The sequence below is a fragment of the Triturus cristatus genome, chromosome 2_2, assembly GCF_964204655.1.
Source record: "Triturus cristatus chromosome 2_2, aTriCri1.1, whole genome shotgun sequence".
Classification (NCBI taxonomy): domain Eukaryota; kingdom Metazoa; phylum Chordata; class Amphibia; order Caudata; family Salamandridae; genus Triturus; species Triturus cristatus.
This window is the reverse complement of record NC_140582.1, coordinates 352,465,044-352,485,700: the sequence shown is the minus strand read 5'-3', so window position 1 is coordinate 352,485,700 and position 20,657 is coordinate 352,465,044. Positions and strand designations below refer to the sequence as shown.

At 47.1% G+C, this 20,657-nt stretch overlaps 1 protein-coding gene across 2 annotated transcripts in view; it reads right to left on the bottom strand.

Annotated features, from left to right (window-relative positions):
* CENPE (centromere protein E) overlaps positions 1-20,657 on the bottom strand; it is a 1,911,253-nt gene that overhangs the window by 1,104,948 nt on the left and 785,648 nt on the right. For both annotated transcript variants that reach the window (XM_085641421.1, XM_085641422.1), the window contains exon 37: positions 4,840-4,995. In XM_085641421.1, the coding sequence (XP_085497547.1) occupies positions 4,840-4,995 (156 nt within the window). The remainder of the gene's footprint in view (positions 1-4,839; positions 4,996-20,657) is intronic.

The window sequence follows — 20,657 nt, the reverse complement described above, 5'->3', positions numbered from 1 at the left end:
GACGCCTGGGCGGAGTCGCGTGATGTCGTACCCCCGGCGCGCAGGGATGCTGGGCAAGAAAGTTTTCTGGATCCAGTCTCACGCCTGGGGATAATTCTACGTGAAGGAATCTGCGGCTAGCAGTCTCTATCAGATACATTTGTTTAAGGGGGTCACAATTCTGTATCCTTCAATCACTATTGCTGTGCCCCAGACGGACCTTAATTTGTTTTTAACTTTTCTGATGGAGCCTCCGTTTGAGCACTTTCATAGTTGTCCTTTATGGATGTAGACTTTGATTTTTCTACCCTGACAAGTTGGTGTTAAGAACCAGGGCTGATTTCCTGCCTCAGGTTGTGACTCCTTCCATCTGAATCAGTCCATCAGCCTTCTGACTTTCTATTCCCTGCCACATGCCACAAAGTACGAAGAGCGGTTGCATGGGTTAGATTCTAGACGGGTGGTCAGTTACTACCTGGACCACACTTTGGACATACGGCGGGATTACAAGCTCTTAGTAGGGTACCAAGGCAAAGTGGTGCAGAAAAGGAAGCGCACTACTCACCCGTGAGGGTCTCAAGTTGTGTGGGGGGGGGGCCGGGAGGGGTGCAGCTCCGAGTCAGCCGAAGAGCCAGGTCTTGATGCTCTTCCTGAAGGTGTGCAGAGTGGGGCAGTGTCTGATGTTGATCGGGAGCACGTTCAGGGTCTTTACCACGATGTAGGAGAAGGCTTTCCCACCCACTCTGTCTCTGCGGATGCATGAGGTTTCAGCAAAGGCAAGGTCGGCGGAGCGAAGGTTTCTCTTGGGTACGTGGAGGGAGACTCTTTCGTTGAGGTATTGGGGCCCGGTGTTGTGGAGAGATTTGTAGGTGTGAGGTAGTAGTTTGAAGGTTACTCTCTTCTCGACGGGGGAGGCCAGTGGAGGTGTCGCAGGTGTTGGGTGATTTGTTCCTGTCGTGAGATGCAGAGGATGAGTCTGGCTGCGGTGTTTTGGATTCGTTCTACACATTTCTAGTTTGCAGTACTGACCTTTGGCTTCACCTCAAAACTTTACCAAGGTGATGGCAGTGGTTGTGGCTCATCAAGGTGGCATTGTGACATCTGCAGTCAACAGTGTGACTGTTCGATCTGGGTTTTTCATCCATCGAGCCCAAGTCTCACCTGAGGCCCTCCCAACAACCTCCAGTTCATAGGGTCAATATTGGGCACCACCTTTCTCCCCGCCTTTGAGAAATGCAGACAGGCCCACCACCGTCGGGAGAAGAGCAGAGACATTCCTCTTACTTCAGGTTGGAGACCCTTCTGTTCCTCACATTAAACACCCTAGCACACGTTATTTTATGATTAAGGTCAAATTCCCATATTATTCATAGTATAAAAAACACAAGCGAAGTCTTTTCGTTTTTCTGTCTTTTAATCCATTCGGGTGTTCTTTAGCCTCTTTAGCCAACACGTGTTTCGTCGTCTCTGTAGTCTAATACACACGACTTGTTCACGGCTGTACTGTAATAAACAGAGTAATTCCTATTGTGGCGATAATTCCAGGCCACAATAATCCGCCGGTCTCCCCACGCCGGTCGAGGAGACCGGCGTGGGGAGACGTTCGTTACGAGTTAAGGAGTCTACAAACCTTAATGTCTTGATGAAGACGTGAAACCAGGGATTAACGAGGGTTGTGGATTGACAACCCATACAGAGCACCAATTAACTGACTCGCTCTTAAGAAGGATTTGCTCGTGTACCCCACGCCACAGGATTATTGTGGCCTGGAATTATCGCCACAATAGGAATTACTCTGTTTATTACAGTACAGCCGTGAACAAGTCGTGTGTATTAGACTACAGAGACGACGAAACACGTGTTGGCTAAAGAGGCTAAAGAACACCCGAATGGATTAAAAGACAGAAAAACGAAAAGACTTCGCTTGTGTTTTTTATACTATGAATAATATGGGAATTTGACCTTAATCATAAAATAACGTGTGCTAGGGTGTTTAATGTATGCATTTTTGTTGCTTTTGCCACAAATCCTTTGGGGGAGGCTGGTGGTTCTCCCTCACCTTTTAGCACCGTTCGTAATTAGTAAGTGACAGTGAATACTGGAAGTGTGAATACTTGTGGCGCCTATTCCCTATTACATATACCGCCGAAATCTGTTGAAAGTACCCTTCTGTTCCTCTCAGGGGAGTGTGACGGCACCCCTTCCACCAGGGGCCTGGAGTTGGGAGCCTGGGCCTCATTTTGGCCTCTCGATTGCGCTCCCTGGTTTTTCTCTTGGTGGTGGGAGGTGGGGGCGGACAAGGGGTCCAGGATCCCCCTAGGCCTTCCGAGGTCTGGGAGGGGGGCCTGAGGCACCCCCCCCCCCCCCAGTGTTCAACTCACAAATTGCTCCTCAAGTCTATACCCAGGCCCTGGCCTACCCCAAGGGTTATAAACCCTTAGGCAGCAGAGTGCCAGGCACTTCAATGGCCTCGCTAGGGTTAAAAAGTCAAATAGTTTTTTTATGGATCTCTCGGACCCCGATGGGCCATTTGTCACAATCATGGGCTCATTGTGCTCATGGTGGCTAGCCCTAGCCACCTGGAACCTTTTTTTTTTTTTTTAGACCTTCCTGGCTATTAAAATGGCACACTTTGCATCAATTTGGCTGAGCTGGCTCCGTGCGCTAGCCTCTCTTTTTTTCTCCTGGTGCTTGTTTTCCCTTGGGTGTAGAAGTCCAGCTCTTCCCCCAACTGGTTCTCAGAGGGGGTAAGAGGACCAATTTTGGTGGTTCTGGAAGAAACTGTAGGCAGAGTCCTTAGTTCAGGCGGTTCCTCCTTCCAGTTTTCCATGGCTACTGCTGTTCAGTCCCAGTGTCCAGCTCCAACAAAAAGGACCTCTCCCACTGGTGCAAGACTATTTAAGTGGGGGCAGAAAGTTCTAGAAGCTAGGCACCCCTGGCCAATCCTAGCATGCCATATCAGTTCTCAATCCCAGTTCCAACCCTCCTGCCCAGCATGATTCAAGATGGGATCATCCAGGAGTCACTGGTTATCTCTCCTCTGGGGGGCCTCATGTTATGTTTATTACACATAAATCCCAAAAATACTCCATTACCTCACTTCGCATAATTGCTCGCCATTTACTGTAAAACTTTACGGTGAATGCATAGGAAAAAAGGACATGAGCGTCTGTTATTCGCAGAGCTTTCGTTTTTTTGCAATTTTTTTAAAATCAAATGCGTCCTAGTGTCAAAATTAGACACGGACCAGGGGTGGTCGGAACTCGCAGAATTACGTATAAACTCTGAGAGATTCCAAGGAGTTCACCTAACAAGCAGAAATATGCATGTTGTGCTGTAATTTAGTAGCGTCAACAGCGCTGAACAATCAGCACAAAGGGCAGCATGCGGTGCGCAACAGCGTGTGGTCATTAGAGTTGATTTTGCTGTCCGCTCAAGTAGAAAATCTACTTGAGAGGCACCAATTCTACTTGCGAAGCAGTTGTCCGACTGTATAAGAAAATGATGCTAGGGGACACCAAATCTCACTCGGATTTCCGAAGTGTTGCAGGAAACAATTCCATCATGCGGTGATTGGTGGAATTTGGTCGGAACTCCGAGTTACAAAAGTAACAGAGTCATTAAAATCAGCCAATTGAGAAACATTCCACCCAAGCCTAACAAGAATGTATTTCACTGTAAAATATAGCGAGAAATCATGGATTTGCATGCCCCGTAATTTTGCATAATTTTGATGAAACTTCACAATTAAGCTAAAGCAAATAATAATTACTTCACATATTCCTAACGATATTTAGTCTGAGCCCAATCCTACTATTTATACAGTATTAGGCACTGCAAAATATGCCTTGAATAAAATATTTTCTATTGCCCTCCGCTTTGATAGCATTCTAGATCTGCCTTAGGGCAAATGTACCAGGAAAAAAAAGCTTGCGGCTTAACTTTACTTCCAAGTAGCAATTGGATAGATTGGGGACATACTGTAGGTAAAACATGCTGTATAAAATTATTTCTACAATCTTGTTCATAGGATCTGTGAAGGAAAGTCCACTTCCATATAAATGGCATCAGTACCCACATATGCAAAGATTGTCTTACAGCATTTGTCTGTCATTATCTTCTCCCGGTCACAAAGTGCCAGTAGCGCTTTGTAGAATGACTAAGTAATTACTCAATTTGTTTCACATTGTTTAAAGTGTTAGTTGCGGTGTAACCGGCTCATCAGGTGTGAAGATTGGATTGTGATTCTATCATGTGCTGAAACGCATGCAGCAGCACATTACTGCATGCGGTGAGATCCAAAAGTATAATAGATACAACCACAAGTACATATACAAGCCAGTATACCATGTAGCCTGAGATCGGATGAAATCATATTTTAGTCAACAGCAGGTCTTTATTGCTACTCTCAATTCTAGGTGGTTGCTGATTGTCATTTTCTTTGGGAGGATAATCCAGTGTTGCATGTTAGAAAAGGTGAATGTACTTGTACAATACAACCAATATGGCTCATTGTAATGGCCACACATGGCAGGCCCGCCTCTTTCCTTTGAAAAGACAATCTGTCTCATTTCTCTAGTGTGTTAGTTTTAATCAGTTAACATGTATGGCATACATTTCTATTCAAATATCAAATTTTTGTTTCTATGGTTTGCAGTCGAGTCAGGTTCAGTAACACTAACAGTTGTCTCTATTTGCCCCACATACAGCCATGAAGTAAAAAGCCTGGTGATATATTGTGTCTGCCCAAGTCAATGGGTGCTAGATCACCTGCAAACAAATCATGGTTATATTATGAAGTAACAGTTTTACAGTCATATTCAGTCTAGAATAGTAGATGTTTATATCACTCCACAGTACCTTTTCTTCCGTGGGGGAAACAGACGTAATCTCTATAGAGTGCTCTTGAATCTTTGAAGAATATACTGACACTTGTTTCCTTAACTCATCACCTTGGCGTTTCTGTTCTTCCAGTTCTTCTCGTGTCACTCTTAGCGCCTCTTCTGTTTCTATGGACTGAAAGGAAATTAATGTATTACAGGTAGAGTACACTTTGAAAAAAGATGCATGATATGCTTTAAAAAAAAAAACTATTTGCTTACTATTGATAACTTTCTGGCTGATCGTACATCTTCTTGCAGAGTCCTCATGTTTAGAAATCTCTAGGCAACAGCTAATGAAAAACCCTATCGCCAAAAGAGTATGAAGTGTTGGCAGGGCTACTTTGTTAGCAAAGTACATAGGCGTCTCAACAGAAGGTGACATTTTAGTGTAATGAAGGTCCCCTCTGCACCCAAGACATAATTTCGGATTAATTTTCCATACAAGGCAGAAAGCAAAATATTAATCAAACAATTAAATGAAAGGCAACCAAAAATACCCCGAAGAGGGGAAGAATGGCAATGACTTGTAATAAGGAAAGCGTTCCCATCAGAAAAAACATTAGTGAGGTTAATTCAGGTTTGTAATGGACACTTTATCTTGCGAATTCATCTTTAAACAATTTGCTTCCAGTAGTACTGCCATATGGGAACAGTTTGAGGGTAATAGTGTGGTCAGGCAATTATTTCAGAAATTTAAACAAAATAGCACGCCAGAATAGGAGTCAAATCCTGGAATTGGAATCCAACAAATACAGCATGGCAAAGACCTATACCAATTCTCAAGTAGAAGATGATAATCTATAGTTAATCTGGTGTGAAAAAGAATTCAAGTTACTACCTTTCGAGAGTCAGCGAGAGGTCTAATTTCTAAAGGAGGGCCTTTGTTAACCTGCACAAAGCACAGTTGAATTTATATGACAATTCAGCTCTGTGCGGAAATGGGGTGTATTATATGGTGTGGTAATACACGTACCAAACCTATTTAGAATCAGTAGGATTGGTTTGTAAAATTTTCTGCTCAACCCTGGGAATCTGTGGCTCCGACCAACAAGGCTTACACAATGGAACAAGTGTAAAGCATTTACACAGCATCAAAACAATTGAAGAAATCAACAAGACACCAATTTATTAAAATACTGTAATTTTATGTATTTTTAGACACCACAACAAAAAAGATCCACCAGAGGGTTCAGGAGATATAGGATTTACAAAGTATAGTAAATTAAAGCATTTCACTCAACCATGAACAAGCACTGGCAAATTGAACAAAGCTGAAACTTTTATTACCAGAAAATGGAGCTAGTTTATTGCAGTCACTTAGAGTCATTTTAGGTGACCAACTTCAGTAGGGAGCCAGCCACGGGAACCAGCAAGGTCCTCGGAAATCGTTATCTCAAAGGAAGTAGCTATCCTCAGTCAGTTCTAAGCACTTGTATCTGTTGCAGTGGTTCCCTATAGAAGTGGTTGTGATGTAAGGAATGAAGGATGCTGAAGAGGCTCAAGGGTGCTCTGGATGCAATGTGGTCGACAGGGGTCTTCCAGCGCCTGCTCCAAGGTCTATAAAGAGAGTGAGGCGGTTCTGGTCAGAGGGTTCACATCCCCTCCAAGTCCTTTTGGTGCTGTTAGAAGTCCAGATGCCACTGGGCTACCAGTTGCCCGGTATCGTGTTCACAGCCAAATCCTGCCCTGGGTAATAACTCCACTTCTGGGCGAACAAACTGCAACCATATTAGTCTCCCGGTCTCAGCGAACACGGATGCAACTTTGGGCATTAGGTTCTGGTCTCTGGTGCTGCATGGCGGAGGTTGGCGGCAACATGAAGATTATGGGCTACCAACTTGCCTCAGTAGGTTTCTCAGCTACTGTTGTGGCCCTGTGCTGTGAACAGGAGGCCAGCTGATTGACCCTTTGGGGTCCATGGGGCTACTTGCCTTTCCATAGTAAAAATGACAATTTTGGATTTACTGCTGGAACGTAAAAATACATGTTCCACACTTCAATATGGACCTCCCTGCCTTCGGGCTTGTTAGGCCTGCCTTAGGGGTAACATTAAAAAGGGAGGTTTGGACTTTGCCATTATCTTAAATGGGAAAGTCCAATTAGCATTTTAAACTTCCCTTCCAGTCTGCAGAGGTGAACTGGGAGACATGTTTTACCTTGTTATAGTCATGGCGACACCTACTGCTGCAGTCCATGTGAGACACTTCAACTTACAGGTCCTAGGTAACCCTGGTGCCATTTACTACAGACTTATAAGTTGGGCTATGCCAATTGGGACAAGCCAATTAAACATGCAGTTTTAAGGGTTAGAGCACATGCACTCAATCATGTTTAGCAGGGCTCAGGGCATTTCAGAGCCATTACACCAGGACCTAGTAGTTAAAATGGGGACAAGACGTGGGGGTAATGTTCCAAAAAGCCACTTCCGTTAAAAGCTGGAAGCATAAATATAATACATCATGGCACTTCCTAATGCCAGAAAAAACAACCAAATGTTCAGTTTCAGACCAGTGCTTCTTTGAGCAATAAACAATAATCCTCAAGGCCACCTCTGGGTCCAACTTTTGTTTTAGGAAGGTGAAGAATAAGGAAAAAAAATTTGGAACGCAATTTTCAGGGATCCATTCAGAAGACACGCCTTCAATAGAAAACAAGGCTCAAACATCAGAACTCCCTTCTCAGGTGTGAAGGAGGCTAGAGAGAGTTAGAACAAAGTGTTTGCCGTTCTTTTACCCTGTGGGCAATCAATGAAAAAAACACAATCTTTTGATTAAATCTTGATTTAGACGCAAATCTAGGCTTGAGCAAAGAACCAATGTAGGAAGGTGGATATCTGACTATGGTTACCCCCAAATTTTTGCCTAGTGTCTAGCTGGTTTTTCGACTTAGTTGGCCTGAGATCCTGCCATTCAGGCTCTCAGGCTATCTGCTCTCTCTGTAAAATGGACTCCATGTACCCTAGGTACATACCCAATTGGTTGGATCACCCTGTCAGCCCCTGTACCAGTGTACACTAGGTACCCAGGGCATTGGTGTATCCAAGGCCTGCCAGGGGCTGAAGCATGTATTATGCCACCCCAGGCTTGGCCTAACAATCTGACACAACTGGCTGATCACTCAGCTGGGGTAAGTTGGTGTAATCACCTCTTACTTAGGTGTAGTATACCTATACCTAAACTTAAATGGGACACCTGGTAACCTATAAGTCACTCCTATGGCAGGCCTTAACAATCCTGAAGGCAGAGTGCTTGGTTCCATGTGAGATGGTGCTCTGGCATGAGCTGAGCCTGTCTGCAGTGGTCGGAACAACTTCCTTCTACTGTTTCCAGATATCGTCATACCATATACTCTTAAGTGCATTATGAACCTCGCGGTTAAATGCTATCTTTGGTTTGGCTTTATCAAAACATGTCGAGTAAGGTGTCATACGAATTGGAATACTAACCCCTCGCCAATTCTGGCGACGGGGTTAGCACTCCACCCTTCTAGAGGGACACGACATGTACAGTGCCTGAAACCCGGGTAAAATCAGACATAGCCTCAGCTCCACAAAATGGATGCTGCCACCACAGACACAAGTCTGCCCTCCTGCTGCTGGGAGTCCTTCCAGCTTGGGAGGTGTGGACAAAGGGTTTCCTGCCAGGGGAGGTGCATGCACCACCCCAGACAGGATTTTGTGTATTGGTCAGGTAGGGCTTGAAAGAAACCAGACATGCCTGTGGCTCACAAGGAGCCTCGGGGCATATGCCAGTTCAAACCGGTCCTGGGGCACACCAGTCCCGGGCCTGGGGCGAGCTGGACAAAGGATTGGGGGTGTAACCACCCCCCTTCCTGGTCCCACCCATAGGGAGGGACCTAGCAGGTAGTCCGGCCCCTAGAATCCGAATAAAGGTAGGAGCTGTGTCCTAAGACTTCAGACATCCTGGAATCAACTTGAAACTAAGAAGAAGACGGGAACTTCGACATTCTGCTGCACAGAAGACTGAAGAAAATCTCCCCTGTGGTCAGGGAGTGACCACCTTGCTAACGCAAGCACCATCCAGCGAATCAACGTCTGCTTTGCCGCCGCCTCCCGCCGGAGCCCGAGCCCAGAGACTGACGAGACCTGGACCTCCAGACCTCTCACCGCCCGATCCACAGTCCCTGCAAAGAGGAGACCCGTGGAGGCACCGAGACACGTGGAGCCAGCCATCTTGGAACGACTACGACAAGCTGACCAGTGCAACAACCGAGGCCCCCTCCAAGTTGTGCTTTGGGTCCTGAGAAGCCCAACCCTCGAGCAGCATCTGCACCAAAGGTGAGCCCTCCAGCATCTCCACGATCTGCGTGGGGCCCTTCTGCATTTTGCCACTCGACGCGCCTAACCGGTTGCTGGCCCGCTGGCTAGTGGCCATTTTGGCGACGAAATCTACAACAAACACCGCTGGTCTGGTTGCTCCAGACTGGCCCTTGCTCCCCTCCAAAGGAGCAATCCCTCTGACCTTGCTGGTCAGAACCAACAGCTGATTTCCGAATCCTCCTGCAATTGCTTTTGCCAAGGCTTGTTTGCTTCGATCAAGTCGCCGACACCGCCGACAGCGAGAGCCTGCGTGGGACAGCTCGTGAGCCGACTCCTGGACGTCGTCGACCTTCAGGGACCACGTGGCTGCGGAGACAAGCTACCCCTCATCACCTGTTTGCACCCGACATCGCCTGGTACCCACCTGGTGCCACGCTGGTCACTGGCTAGTGACTGTGAACACTGTCCCCTCTGCTTACAGGTCTTCAACATCTCCGATCCACTCTTGGATCCACTGCATCTCTTCCCGACCGACCGCCTGCAGCATCTTTGTCCCAGGCTCAACGGAACAGATAGAAGAAACCCGACGCACTTTGAGGCCTATGCACCCGCTTCCTGTGGGTGAGGTAAAGCTGGTACTCCGGTGCCCATGTGTAGTAATACATCTCTAGTGCCTGTGTTCCAAATCTTAAGTTCCTAGGTCATCCGGAAGATTCCTTTTGCAGTAACTTTGTACTTTTTACGCACCCATTGAAACCTATGGGAGCACGCGTGTGACTATTTGCTCTGCACACGCCACCCGTGGACCTCCTGGTCACTAACTGACGTTAGCTCCTTGTAGGCCCAGCGATTCTAGAGGCCCTAGGCCTTTTCCCTTTTCTGTTCGTGGTACTTATACCACTATTTTAGTATATGGTTTGAGTGGCCACCAGGGCCTATCCATATAAAGTGCAACTTCTGTGTATTCTGTGATAATCTTGTTTGACGATTTGTGCTCCTGTGCTCATAAAGAGACTAGGGGTTACTTTGAGAAATAAATACATGTATATTTTGAATATATATCTGTGTGGTGTCCTTTCATTGGTATAAAAGGGGGTTACTATTGGTAAAACAGCTTGCTTAACACGCATCACGAGTTTAGCCTCAAAGACTGCTTAGCCTACGCTACCACTAGGGCAGCTAGTCCAAAAAGGTTGACTTACAACCACACCATAAGGGTTGCTTGGCATGGTACAAGGTGGTCACTAGAACTAGTGAACAGCATATACCAGGCCAACTTCTCACATTGGTGAGCAGCGGTTGGATTTGAGCTTGCTGTGTTTTACCATTGTAATCTCTTGGTTACCAATTGAAAGATCACATAGGTACCTGTAGGTACATATAAAACAAGATTAGATATACTTAAGTTCTACTGAACTTAGTTGTTGTAGAGCAAAGGGAGTAGCACACCCTGACTACAACTACTAGATAGGTTTAGTAGGTAAACCCAAGTGTAGGTAGATTGCAACACATCCACCCACACTTAAGAGCAATGGCCGGGGCAGAGGGGTCCACTGTACCCATCTCTGTCGAGAGTGACCCCCAGAGGGCACCAACCAGCTTTGCTACCCTTAATCAGAATGAGCTCAGGCATTTGGCAACTCTTAGAGGCCTTAAACAGCCCAAGAACCCAAACTCTGCTGAGCTCAGAGAGCTCTTACAGAATGATGAGAATCAGAGAGCACTCAAGAAAGCTTCCCAGTTAGCCCCCTTAGGGACAGGAACAGGAGGCCCCCCTTCTGAAGATGCCACTGAAGTACCCCTTCCCAATAGTCACCCCTTAGATGGGATGCCTACCACAGAGGAAGAAAGTGATGGGGATACAGATGTGAGTGGGGATGAAGGGAGAACTAGCCCAGTGCCAAGTGTTATACTTGGCCCAGCTAAACTAAGGCTATTGGGGACTGACAGTGGGTTCACCCCATTGGATCTCCCCAGTGGACTTAACACAGGGCTTGGAAGGCAAAGGAATCGCTCAGGTGACTCCAATGCTTCCCATGGCTCTAGAGGCTCTCAAGGTCACTCCAGAAGGAGACTGACCACCCCTCAGAGGAGGGAACATGAGGCCAGAATGCAGGAAGCCCAGCTGAGGATCAGGAAGCAGGAGCTAGAAGTAGCCCTGATGGAAGAAAAACTGAGCAAGGCTAGGCAGCATAGAGAGAGTGGGTCTATACCCACTGGTGGCAGCAATGTCCCTAGGGACAAAGATAGGGTCTTTGACAATAGGAACCTGTCCAAGATTGTGCCCCCCTACAAAAGTGGGGATGACATCCACAAATGGATGACTGCTCTTGAGAGAGCCTGCAAAGTGCAGCAGGTTCCTGAAGACCAGTGGGCAGCAATCTTATGGCTCTCCTTTGAGGGGAGAGGCAGAGATAGACTCCTCACTGTTAGAGAAGAGGATGTCAGAAATTACAGAGTCCTGAAGAGTGTCCTAGTTGATGGGTTAGGCTTAACCACTGAACAGTACAGGTTAATGTTCAGAGACACCCAGAAGACACAGACTCAGGACTGGTCTGAATATGTGGAATGTGCCACTAAGGCTTTGGAGGGTTGGTTGCTGGGAAGTAAGGTGTCTGATTATACAGGATTGTACAATTTGATGATGAGAGAGCAGATTTTAAGTAATTGTCAAAACCAGCTTCTCCATCAACACCTGGTAGACTCAGATTTGACCTCTCCCCAAGAATTGGGAAAGAGGGCAGATAAATGGGTCAGGACCAGGATCAGGCCTAAAAACCAGGGTGGTGACCAAAAGAAAGATACCACCAAGCCTCAAGAGAAGGGTGGGGATAAAGAAAAAGAGAAACCTTCCTCAGGGCCCCAAAACTCCACACAGGGTGGTGGGTCCCAAGCTCCCTCCTCTACCACAGCTAAAAAGCCCTACTGCCATGAGTGTAAAACTCCTGGGCATTGGAAAACTGACAGCGGTTGCCCAAGGGCTAAAAACAAAACTGTTCCTCCAATTACTCCTGTCACACCACCTATTACTGTCAGCAGTAATCCCCCAGGTGGTGGGAGTGCCCCCAGAAATCTGGGTGGGTTTACTTGGGGAACACAGGGGGACCCTGGCTTAGCCAATTCCCCTACAGCAACCACTCTTGTCTGTGATGGTGGCATGGGGTTTGCCAACTTCACTGCCTGTCCCAACACTTTGGGTAGGTACAGACAGGAGCCCTACATCAATGGTACAAAAGCTGAGGCCTACAGAGACACTGGGGCTAGCATCACAATGGTGGCCCATTGGCTAGTTCCCTCTGAGCAGCTTTTGCCCGGTTTCTCCTACCAGGTGACTAACATTGATGGCAAACAGAACAGTCATCCCATGGCAGAGGTATGTCTCAGCTGGGGAGGGGTCACTGGCCCTAAAAGGGTAGCAGTGTCCCCAACCTTGCCTGTAGACTGCTTACTGGGGAATGACTTAGAACTCTCAGCTTGGGCTGGAGTTGAACAAGACACCCATTCTAAAATGGTAGGCCTTTCACAAAAGGGTAGGGGGGTTGTGCCATTCACAACCCCTGTCCAAATAGATTTCCTCCCTGAAAAGGTTGGAAGGGCAGTGGTAGCCACAGCCCAGGCACAGACAGACTTCCCTGTAGGGACTGGCAGAGCTGTGACAGTCACAGCTCAAACACAAACTGAGTGCCCCCCTGAAAAGGTTGGCAAGGCTGTAATGGTCTCAGCCTATACTCAGACTGACATAGGTGTAGTGAAGCCTGAAACAATGGATCACTCCACACAAACTGAGAGTAGTGGGGAGGAAGAAAAGTCTCCCTCTCCCCAGACATTAGGAAAAGGTCAGCCTCCTCAGGGATCTGACCTCACCCCTTGTGAAGGAACTGCCCCAGAGGTAGCCAGGCCTGGCCTGGCAGAGCCTCTGATGTCAGTGGCCCCTTCCAAGGTGGGATCCAGTCTGGTGCAGGTAGCCTGCCTCTCTCTACCCTGCCTCAGTCAGCCCAGGGCTGCAGAGGTCAGGGAGGCCAGTGGACCCCCAGAGGGCCCCTGTCCACAAGAACCCCCCCATCAAAAGAATGAGGATTGCCTGGCTAGTAGCCCTAGTCAGGTGATGGGTAAAAACATTCCTGAGGGATCTCCTTTACAGGTAGTTAGGGACCTCCCCCAGGGGGATTCTGTTGGGCACAGGCAAACATGGGACCTTAGGGCCCCAAACCTGACCTGTCCCTCCAGTAAGCCCACAAAAGGGACCCAGCCTCCAGCTTTAGGTAGCCAGAGGCTGACCCTGAGAGCACAGTGCAACTCAGTTAAAGAAAGAAAGGCATCCATGGTGGAGGATGATTGGAGGAAGCTGAGGCCTCACTTTGAGGACACTCACTTCAGTACTCCATCTCAACACCAGCCTTTTACTTTGCCAAGACACACCACAGGTAGAGATTCCCTATGGTGGAGACCCTCTGATACCCTTAGGGTGAGGGATTGCTTAGTGGACCATGAGACAGGGGGTAACCATGCCAGTGCTGGTTCCTCCTTATATGGCCACTTGGGCAATATAGGCTTACCTGGTCAAGGTCAGCCTTATCTCCCTTCGTTTGGGGGGGGGTTGTGTAGGAAGGTGGATATCTGACTATGGTTACCCCCAAATTTTTGCCTAGTGTCTAGCTGGTTTTTCGACTTAGTTGGCCTGAGATCCTGCCATTCAGGCTCTCAGGCTATCTGCTCTCTCTGTAAAATGGACTCCATGTACCCTAGGTACATACCCAATTGGTTGGATCACCCTGTCAGCCCCTGTACCAGTGTACACTAGGTACCCAGGGCATTGGTGTATCCAAGGCCTGCCAGGGGCTGAAGCATGTATTATGCCACCCCAGGCTTGGCCTAACAATCTGACACAACTGGCTGATCACTCAGCTGGGGTAAGTTGGTGTAATCACCTCTTACTTAGGTGTAGTATACCTATACCTAAACTTAAATGGGACACCTGGTAACCTATAAGTCACTCCTATGGCAGGCCTTAACAATCCTGAAGGCAGAGTGCTTGGTTCCATGTGAGATGGTGCTCTGGCATGAGCTGAGCCTGTCTGCAGTGGTCGGAACAACTTCCTTCTACTGTTTCCAGATATCGTCATACCATATACTCTTAAGTGCATTATGAACCTCGCGGTTAAATGCTATCTTTGGTTTGGCTTTATCAAAACATGTCGAGTAAGGTGTCATACGAATTGGAATACTAACCCCTCGCCAATTCTGGCGACGGGGTTAGCACTCCACCCTTCTAGAGGGACACGACATGTACAGTGCCTGAAACCCGGGTAAAATCAGACATAGCCTCAGCTCCACAAAATGGATGCTGCCACCACAGACACAAGTCTGCCCTCCTGCTGCTGGGAGTCCTTCCAGCTTGGGAGGTGTGGACAAAGGGTTTCCTGCCAGGGGAGGTGCATGCACCACCCCAGACAGGATTTTGTGTATTGGTCAGGTAGGGCTTGAAAGAAACCAGACATGCCTGTGGCTCACAAGGAGCCTCGGGGCATATGCCAGTTCAAACCGGTCCTGGGGCACACCAGTCCCGGGCCTGGGGCGAGCTGGACAAAGGATTGGGGGTGTAACCACCCCCCTTCCTGGTCCCACCCATAGGGAGGGACCTAGCAGGTAGTCCGGCCCCTAGAATCCGAATAAAGGTAGGAGCTGTGTCCTAAGACTTCAGACATCCTGGAATCAACTTGAAACTAAGAAGAAGACGGGAACTTCGACATTCTGCTGCACAGAAGACTGAAGAAAATCTCCCCTGTGGTCAGGGAGTGACCACCTTGCTAACGCAAGCACCATCCAGCGAATCAACGTCTGCTTTGCCGCCGCCTCCCGCCGGAGCCCGAGCCCAGAGACTGACGAGACCTGGACCTCCAGACCTCTCACCGCCCGATCCACAGTCCCTGCAAAGAGGAGACCCGTGGAGGCACCGAGACACGTGGAGCCAGCCATCTTGGAACGACTACGACAAGCTGACCAGTGCAACAACCGAGGCCCCCTCCAAGTTGTGCTTTGGGTCCTGAGAAGCCCAACCCTCGAGCAGCATCTGCACCAAAGGTGAGCCCTCCAGCATCTCCACGATCTGCGTGGGGCCCTTCTGCATTTTGCCACTCGACGCGCCTAACCGGTTGCTGGCCCGCTGGCTAGTGGCCATTTTGGCGACGAAATCTACAACAAACACCGCTGGTCTGGTTGCTCCAGACTGGCCCTTGCTCCCCTCCAAAGGAGCAATCCCTCTGACCTTGCTGGTCAGAACCAACAGCTGATTTCCGAATCCTCCTGCAATTGCTTTTGCCAAGGCTTGTTTGCTTCGATCAAGTCGCCGACACCGCCGACAGCGAGAGCCTGCGTGGGACAGCTCGTGAGCCGACTCCTGGACGTCGTCGACCTTCAGGGACCACGTGGCTGCGGAGACAAGCTACCCCTCATCACCTGTTTGCACCCGACATCGCCTGGTACCCACCTGGTGCCACGCTGGTCACTGGCTAGTGACTGTGAACACTGTCCCCTCTGCTTACAGGTCTTCAACATCTCCGATCCACTCTTGGATCCACTGCATCTCTTCCCGACCGACCGCCTGCAGCATCTTTGTCCCAGGCTCAACGGAACAGATAGAAGAAACCCGACGCACTTTGAGGCCTATGCACCCGCTTCCTGTGGGTGAGGTAAAGCTGGTACTCCGGTGCCCATGTGTAGTAATACATCTCTAGTGCCTGTGTTCCAAATCTTAAGTTCCTAGGTCATCCGGAAGATTCCTTTTGCAGTAACTTTGTACTTTTTACGCACCCATTGAAACCTATGGGAGCACGCGTGTGACTATTTGCTCTGCACACGCCACCCGTGGACCTCCTGGTCACTAACTGACGTTAGCTCCTTGTAGGCCCAGCGATTCTAGAGGCCCTAGGCCTTTTCCCTTTTCTGTTCGTGGTACTTATACCACTATTTTAGTATATGGTTTGAGTGGCCACCAGGGCCTATCCATATAAAGTGCAACTTCTGTGTATTCTGTGATAATCTTGTTTGACGATTTGTGCTCCTGTGCTCATAAAGAGACTAGGGGTTACTTTGAGAAATAAATACATGTATATTTTGAATATATATCTGTGTGGTGTCCTTTCATTGGTATAAAAGGGGGTTACTATTGGTAAAACAGCTTGCTTAACACGCATCACGAGTTTAGCCTCAAAGACTGCTTAGCCTACGCTACCACTAGGGCAGCTAGTCCAAAAAGGTTGACTTACAACCACACCATAAGGGTTGCTTGGCATGGTACAAGGTGGTCACTAGAACTAGTGAACAGCATATACCAGGCCAACTTCTCACAACCAATAAAACTAAACAAAACCAATAAATGTAAAACTCATTGACTACATGATACAACAACTGAAATGTTCAAAAGATTAGGAAAGGCCACATAAAGTACAGATTAAGAAGCCCCTGTTCAAGTCACCTGTGAAAGCCAAATTAGCACACTGGAAGCTTCATAGTTCTTAAGTTCCAGTTGCTTCGTTGACAAGGGCGCGAAGGACTTGACAGATTGAATGCTCTCAGATGGAGATCCCTGCACCCTTTACTTGCATAGAAGGAATTTTCTCCCCCAAAAACGTGCAGTTTGGAAAATGGTTATTTATGTAGAATATTGGTCTTGTGGCCTACAAGATGCTACTGGATAATAAAACAAAAACTATGAAGGCATTTTAAAATTGACCCCCAATTGCTTAAAATATTTACAACGTTTACTGCATATTTACTAATTTCATTCGAAGGCTGGAGGATAGCATTATGCATAAACCTTTTATTTCTGCCCCCACATGTAGCCCTTCAAAGAACATTAAACACATCATAAACAAAAACATTCCAGTTTGGAATCTTCAAAACAGTATGCAACTCATTGTCAAATAAGCATATTCCTCATTTATTGGCTGTTCCTTAACAAGATAAGTAGTACTTACTTCTGTAGGTAGGTGTTCTTTAGTTCCTCCCTCCAATTTATCTTTTTTTTTTTTTACTGTTTTCTCTACGTTTTTCTGTCATGACTTGTGTTTTTCTTATTCTCATATAGGTTTTCGATCAGGCCTAACCGGCAGGTAGGCTTTTTTCCCCCCAAGCCTCTAAAAGGCCCGGTGCTCGTATCACAAACTGCTGTCCTTTTGGCCTACTGTGTCTTTTTGAAGTGCGGGCGCATAGAGGAATCTGGCTTGCAGGCTTTGAAGACGCGCTCCTCCGCTCTTCGGTGTTCTTGGGAGAGAGCATCTCCCTGCAGTGGCCGTCCAGTGTCCCGAATTATTTTCCGACGCACCGCAGAGTCCTCAGTAATAATGGAAAGGGGACTCAGAGTCAAATTTCCCTTGGGATATAAAGCCCTCTGTGTAACACATTCGGCATGCTGAGAGCGTTGCCATAGTAACGCAGTTTTTGCAACTGTTGCGGTTTGTCGTCGTTTCAGAAAAAAAGCTGCAGGGAGCAACTTCGTGATTATTAGGTGCCTGCTTTTCATTTGTGTGTTTTTTTTAAAGGGGAGGAAACAAGGTGCTTTGGCTTATTAAAGGAGATTTGAAAAGACCTTGATTCTGTTATGGTTGATGAATCCACTTCCCAGGTCCCACCAGAGAATGGGTGGTTTTCATGGCACAAAGTTGGTAAATACTCCTGCAGTACAGATAGTAGCAAGTTTTTATACGACAATGAAATAGACTAGGTGGACAAATAGGACCCAGAATTAATGACTTTCCTTTTTTAAATCAGGAAGTGACCATAGGAAAGGCATGGAGCTGTGCCTTAAGCAGTGCCACAATAGATTATTGGGCACCCTGGGTCCACTGGCCAGGATCTAAGACATGGCTGAGGAGCCGAGTTTTAAGGTCATGTTGAACTACTCAGAGGCTGGAGTCAACAGGCGTTATGCCTGCTTGGGAAACCCAATGGCAGACTAACCGCAGAGGGGAGGGAGCCATACTTAGGAGGATAAATCCTAAATTGGGCAATCTAGCCAGCAAGGAAACTCCAGGTGACTGGAATGCTTTACTTTTTGGAGGGAGTTGTGTGAAAACATTAGGAAAGTACGTCTCCACGTTTACTGCCTTCAGCAGCGGCCAATACAACATGCAGTGTATGCTTAACTCTAGAATTTTTGGAGGGGCTGACAGGAGGGGACTGGTTTTCAGGCATGGGTCCCAAAGGTCCCAGTACTACTACCAAGATCAGCGAGGCTACAGAAGGAACTTCAGTTCCAACACCGGCTTCTTCCTGCAGAGAGGGCAAACCCCTCACTTCTGTGGCAGCAGGGGTAGATCCCAAGGAGCTGGAGATCAAGGTAAGCTTCAACCCTTTACTTGGTTCTTCCCACATAAAGGTAGAGGGAAGGTTACGCTTTCTGGTCCAAAAACTGGTCTGGCATAACAAAGGATTCATGGGTGTAACAAACCGTGAAGGATTTCAAAATAGAGTTTTGGGGCACTCCTTACCAAAGGTGTCAGCCAAGGAAGTTATTTTTAGACCAGGACCAAATGACACTAGTAGATACACAAGTTACCCAAATGATACACAAGGGTGCAATTTCCAAAGACAGACTCAGAGAGGGTATTGTGAGTACTGTTACTAACCAACAAAAAGGAGAAAGGTTAGAAACCTGTAATAAACCTAAAGGAGTTAAACAAGTTTTTAGTGTACAGGCACTTCAAGATGGAGGCAATCCATCTTTTTTGGGACGTTTTACAGGAAAAGGACTGGCTAGTGATCTGAAAGACACCTACTTCACAATCCCCGTAAACGTAGGTTCTCAGAAATACTCATGATTCAGATAGAGAGGTATGCTGTACCAGTTCCCTTGTCTTCCCTTTAATCCATCACCAGCTCCCTGGTGCTTCACCAAGGTACTGCGCCCTGTAGTTTTCTTGAGAAAGGGTGGGGTGAGCTTAATAATTTACCTAGACGATATATTACTGATGTCTCAAGATCAGGAGGAATTGCTTAAGACAATGAAGTGGACAGAGGATCTTCTAGAGGCCTTAGTGTTCATAATCAATGTAGAGAGGTTGATCTTGATACCTACACACAATCTGAAATTTGAGGCTTCAGGTTGATACCAATCTGGCCCAGCTTTGTCTCCCTCAGACGAAATTGATAAAAATAAATAAGGAAGTAGGTAATACCCTAGCAAAGGAAGTGGTAACCTTGAGGGATCTTGGGGAGGGTGGTAGGACTTTTGTCATCCTCCATTCAGTCTCCCCGGGACCACTGCATTACAAGGCTCTCCAGAAACTGAAAACACTAGATTTGAGTGAGGGCCTTTGGTATGCAAATCTAATTCCCCTGTCACATGAGGCTCAATAGCTTAGAGTGGGGGTTGAACAACCTGGAGTGGTGGAACATCAAGGCAATATTTGTAAACGTCCCGGAATTTACTGAATAATCAGAGGAAATCAATCTTGGCTGGGTAGCAAGGATAGGAGATATAGAAACTGCAGGGAAACTGCCCATGAAGGAACAATCCTTACACATAAATTGTTTGGAGATGTCAGCATGTCTGAGTGCTTTGATGAGTTTCAAGTTGTATTTTAGCAAACAGCGTAGTGCTGGTCCACCTGGACAATTTCACAGCCTGATCTTACATCAATCGTTTAGTGGGAGCAAGATCGAAACAATTTGCAGATCTAGCTAGGGAGATTTGATATTTTTGTTGGGAACAGAAAATTCCCTTGAGAGCAGAGTTCATCTGAGGTAAGCAGTAGCAGATTGAAACTCAAGGTACTTGAGGGATACCAGCGACTGGAAGCTGAGCCCAGTGTGTTTTGAAAAGATTCAGGAGTTATCAGGCCCCTTTTTAGGTAGGCCGTTTTGCCAGCAGTTTGATAGATCAGGTAAAACAGTATTACAGCTGGACACCAGACCAGAGCATTGGCAGTAGATGCTTTTGTGCACACTTGCGACTGAGAGAATTGCTATGTGTTCTCTCTGTTTGCACTCATCCAGAGGAGTGTTGTTAAAGGTCTGGATGGAACAATGCAGCATTGTTCTTGCAACTCCATTCTGGACCTTTCAAGTTTGTTTCTTTGGGGTAATGGAGCAAACAGTAGAAATTCCCTGTTTCATACCAGTGAGCCCAGGCTTTTTAGAGGGACAGGAAGGAGAGGAGCATCCATTAGTGCTAGAAGGGAACTTGAATCTTCTTGTTTGGAGGATTTACAGGCTCTGGTAGATATTCTGGCCTTTAAAAAAGGATAAGAATCTATTGGATGAGTCATGGGCACCAGGTACCAGGAAAAGATAGAGGAATTTGCATAAAGTGGTGTAGTTGGTGCTTGGAGAGGAATCTGGATCCCCTGGAGGCTCCTACAGTAGGAGTGGCAAACTATCTTGCTGTATTGTTCAACTGAGATCTGTCCTATAGAATGGTAAATTGCTACAGATTAGGTGTCTCACTTGGACATTCCTTGGTAAATAATTTTGCTTATGGCAGTGCTCCTCCAGTCCATGATGAAAGGAATAAGGCT